The sequence below is a fragment of the Arachis ipaensis genome, chromosome B05 (assembly GCF_000816755.2).
Source record: "Arachis ipaensis cultivar K30076 chromosome B05, Araip1.1, whole genome shotgun sequence".
In the NCBI taxonomy this organism is placed as follows: Eukaryota; Viridiplantae; Streptophyta; class Magnoliopsida; order Fabales; family Fabaceae; genus Arachis; species Arachis ipaensis.
Genome location: NC_029789.2, coordinates 140,741,237 through 140,746,109, shown reverse-complemented (window position 1 = coordinate 140,746,109; position 4,873 = coordinate 140,741,237). Strand labels below are relative to the sequence as shown.

At 34.0% G+C, this 4,873-nt stretch overlaps 1 protein-coding gene across 1 annotated transcript in view; it reads right to left on the bottom strand.

Moving 5' to 3' along the window:
* LOC107644501 (cycloartenol synthase) overlaps positions 1-4,565 on the bottom strand; it is an 8,926-nt gene extending 4,361 nt beyond the window's left edge. Inside the window, exons 1-7 of the mRNA XM_016348369.2 lie at positions 4,315-4,565; positions 2,928-3,113; positions 2,500-2,589; positions 2,229-2,423; positions 2,010-2,094; positions 1,147-1,313; positions 266-454 (exon numbers count right to left, since the gene is read on the bottom strand). Of these exons, the coding sequence (XP_016203855.1) occupies positions 266-454; positions 1,147-1,313; positions 2,010-2,094; positions 2,229-2,423; positions 2,500-2,589; positions 2,928-3,113; positions 4,315-4,512 (1,110 nt within the window). The 5' untranslated portion in view covers positions 4,513-4,565. The remainder of the gene's footprint in view (positions 1-265; positions 455-1,146; positions 1,314-2,009; positions 2,095-2,228; positions 2,424-2,499; positions 2,590-2,927; positions 3,114-4,314) is intronic.

Here is a 4,873-nt window from a genome sequence, read left to right as displayed (position 1 = left end):
ATATATATATATAGGGAACAACGAAGAGGTGCTCAGACATCCACAAAAAATATAATCAACAGTTCAACACTAAACGAAAATAACACAGTAAAAGTAAATCAATATGTAACCAAAGCCTAACAATTATTTTGGTCATCAGATAAGCAAGTTATACAAAGATGAAAAGAAGGAGATTTCTAATACCCCAATGCAAAGGGTGGGAAGTTAAGAAACAATGAATAGTTGAAGGGAAACCTCATGACTCCTGTTCCCTCTCAACAATTACCTTGTTTACAGGACCTATGCAAATATACCGAGTATTCTCATCTTCATAGTGTATATGCTTCATTACAGTCGTTAGAGCCCTTTCTCTCAACTTTTTTCCAGGCCAATGCATCATAATGGGCTCAACGACCTTGTGTAGAGTGGCCCAAAGAACATCTTGAATGAATGGATGAGGATAGTACAAGTCTTCCTGCATGAAAACAAAGATAATCCTCTTGTAACGTTATATTTAGCACAATTAAATTGGTAGTTAACAATTCTAGAGAAATCAAATGCTGATTTGCAATGCTCCATTGACGGAGTTTCTAACCGCCTGACACTTCCCACCTACATTCTTCCACACAAGTTTAATTTCATCACAAAAGGAATGAGCCTCTGCATTACTCAAGCTTCAAGCCAAGGGGAATTTCAAAATTCAAACAACAGAGGACATTAAATATATAAAAACCATTCTTGCATTATCACTTATCAGGTAAAGCTTTTTTGGGAGAATCAGTGCTTTAAAATGGAGATAATATGCTATAATGGTGGTTTACAATGGCATTATTCTAAGGAGAAGGATAAGCATATAAGAAGTATCCTAGTAATTACTTGGTTGATAAGGGGTGGCAAACAAAGTAGCCAGTAATAATAGTGACATGATGGTTGCCACTGTAGTTTGTAGATGGGTATTATGTGGGCATAAACAATAGTAATCGATTTTTCTTTGATATAAGTTCTGGTATCAATTCAACAGGATAATCAACATATGATTTTGATGAGAAAAAGAAGCCAATACGAGGAACAAAGTGCAGATTCTATTTCCATGCAATTGTTAACTACAAGAGAAAATTCTAAGTGTGGAGGCTCAAAATGTTTTCACAACTTACAAGCATCACTAACCTTAGCACACAAATTGCGAGCTTTATCCCAGTCTATATCATGATATGGTATGTTATAGAGCTCTTTTCTCAAAGACAACACTGTTGGTGTGATTGGACCAACAAACCTCTTGCCATATAAGTAGGACATGGGCAAATAGACCATCCGGCAATGACACCACATCCTTCCTGTACAGCACAAAAAATATAACTCAGTGAAAAATACATATAACAAAGATAATTCACCAAAAAAAAAATTACAATAAACATAGACAACTAATTTTAAAATGATTCTTTGTATAAGTAATCAACAATAGAAGTCATTCTTAAGGAATAAGGACTGCATATACTGCATGAAGTCATGACACAACCTACTATACCAGCCTTTTATTCAGCAACCAGGATATACACTACTTAATCACGACACAAAAGTTTTCAGATTGAACAACAAATAAATTCCAGCACAAACTTTACATCGGAAGTCTTTTGTAAAACTTTAAGTCATCTTGTTCAACCCAAAATGATATATGTATCTCTCCAGCAACAAGATCAGGTTTCGTGTTTAAGTTGAAAGGAGTTATCACTATCATCTTGTAATTTGCTCTACTCCTGGGGTAAAAAGTCCAACTAATATACAAAAGCTGATCATATCAGAAACTTTATCCATTTGTAAACATCCTAATGAGAAACATTCAACTGTAAAGCATGGAAGAAAAATGAACTCTTGGAGACAATCTATCATTTAAGTAACATCTCATTAACATTGATAACCACTTAAGTGGCCAGTTGTTCCTAAACTGGAAATATTTTTACCCATCCATTAGTTCATGTATTCTCTCTGAGCAGATTGATGGATAAACAAATAGAATAAAAAAGCACAATAACCTGGATGAAATGGGAGCAAGTACGGAAGTAGCCATATCTCAGGGGGCATGGGATTATTTCCTGACCATTCATGTGCCCCAAGCACCTATAATCAAGAAGTAGAAAATAAACAAGTATACCATATACATTAGTAAAATCATTAAAAATGTCTTAATATTCATATGATAAAAATTTAAAAATAAAAAATAAAAAGACTCAAAGGTAGGCTAAGATTTTAACTGAAAGCCACATCTTCCCCCATGATGTTATGTAAGTAGCACCACCATGTGATTGAATCCAGTTACGTGCCTTCTCCATGTCCCCTCCTCCATCATTAGGTCCCTCACCAAGCAATCTCAGAACAACATAATTCAAGACAGAGCCAAACATGGTGCTTGGACCTTCAATATGCAAACCCCATCCACCATCCTTGTTCTGTAGTTACAGTTAACTAATGAGAATTCTCGGACAAGCCCAAATATTACAGGGAAGGATGGCACGAAGCTCTTACCTGTTGATTATAGAGATATCGACATATTTCCTTTTTATGTTCTTCTGTTAAGACTGCATTCAGTGCCCCAGTGACAGAAAGTGTAATTATCTGTTTGATTGGATATCCCAAACAGTATTAGATATCCACAATTATCAGGTCAGAGGGAAGACAATGTCAAACATAATTTTGAAGGCAAAAGTTGCAGGATTTCAAAAACAATGTGTTTCAAGGCCAGAATATGCATAATATAGCAATTAACCCAAACATTATTTGAGTTCCATAGTTTCAGTTGGAAGGGAAGACAATTTCAAACACAATTTTGAAGTCTGAAGTTTCAGTATTGTTAAAAAGCATGTGTTTCAAGGTCAGAATATGTGGAATATAGCAATTAATAGAGAAAAAATTTCACACAGGAAAAAAGATCAAGTGTTCAAAACAAAACTTACTAAGCCAGGCATAAGAAACATGGGACCCCCATAATCTCCAGGCCAGTGTCCATCGTCACTCTGGAGAGTTGAATGGAAAGTAATGGCCCTTTTTAATGTTCTTGTCACAGTTTCTTCAGTAACATCTTCAATATCTTTCACTCTGACTTTGGGTAAGACTTCACTAATTGGGTTCTCTTTTGCAAACTGCAATGTTTTGTAAGAAACATCATTGAACTTAAAAGGATTGAATTTCTGATATCAGAAACTTATAGCTTTGATACCATAAAGCACAAAATATAATGTACAACCTCCCAGTATAACAATATGATAAAATGATTATCTAAAATGTACTCATTTTAAAGATTTAAAAATCACTTCTGAATTAATTTCCACGTTCAAAGAAGGAATAAGTATCAAACAAGTACACAGTATAGTAATATCTGCTGCAATTTTCTAAGAAATTAATGAACTAGTTCAGTGTCTGACTGATTAATAGCGAATAAAACCACAAATAAAAGCAGAATTTATATAAGAGGGGATTATTATGCCAATAGCAACCAACTTTGTAGACAAGGTTAAGAACTGCCCAAGGATTAGTTCCGCACCCAAATGTAGCAAAGAAAACAACTCATGATCTTACCGCTCTAGACCCACCTATTCAAACTTAACATATGTTGTCACTTCTCCTCTACATAAAGTATGAATCATTGATAAGTCTAATCCTTAAATTTTTTTCAAACAGGAACCACTAATCTAATCAAATGCTCTTACAACTTTTGATACTTTATTTAAAAATAAAAAAATAAAAAAATTATAAAGTATAAATTATAAATAAATAAAACAAATTTATTTCAATATGATCATTCCAAAAGAATTGAGTGATACATAAAACATGAAAGAGACAAACAATGCAAAGTCACTAGCAGTGTATTCATCGAAAAAGCATAAAAATATATCACTCGACTCATCACCACATTTAAAATAAAAATAAAATTTAACAAATGGCCAGTGACCAGCAGAATCAAATTTGTCATGGAACCTCGAAGAAGAACAAAGATGTACAGTTTCATACAAAAACGACTCAACTTACAAATTAAATTAAGATACCGATAAAATACCGCCTAAACAACGCCAAACAAAAAAATGTTACAAAAATGCACGGTACCATTGTAATTATGACTATAAGCACAATTATAATCACTATTATAAGTTTTACCAAGCATCATCATCATTATTATAATCACTAATCCTTTCTTCGACAATGACATCAGAAAATGAGGAAAACAAAAACTCAAACACGCAACGATAGACTCCAAAAACAAAAATAGAAAGAAACTAAACTCAAAAGAAAAAGAAAAATTATCAAAACTAGAATGGAAATTAACATAAAATAGAAAAAGAGTACCTGAATGCGCATGAGGAGATCAGCGCTATGCTTGTGTTCGAAGCGATTCTCGCGGAAACTCTTGCGAGCGGCTTCAATCTGAGCGAGCTCTTCCGGCGATCCGAGATTAGGATCGAACTCCCAAATCTGGCGGCCAACGTGATCGTTAAGTGTCCGAAGCCATGGGCTTCCGCCGTCGGAAACCTTGAGCCTCCACATTCTCTTCGGTCTAAACAAAATGAGAACGGAAAGAAGTTTAAAAGTGACAGAAATGAAACGCAAATGCAAATGCAAATGCAAATCCAAAAATGAAAATGGAAATGGAAATGGAAATGGATGTGAAGAAAAGTATGTAGGAATAAGAATAAGTACAGGCCACGGGGTTAAGAAGAAGCCACACGAGGCTGTAGAAGCTGACTTGGTTCTGATGGAGGTTATTTGTTGTTGATACCTCTTATGCAATAATTACCGTTTTTAATGTATTTATTATATATTTAATGAAAAATTAAAAACTTTTAATAATAATAATATTTAGCTAAACGCCTAAACCTTTAAATATTTATGAATAAATACATAAATT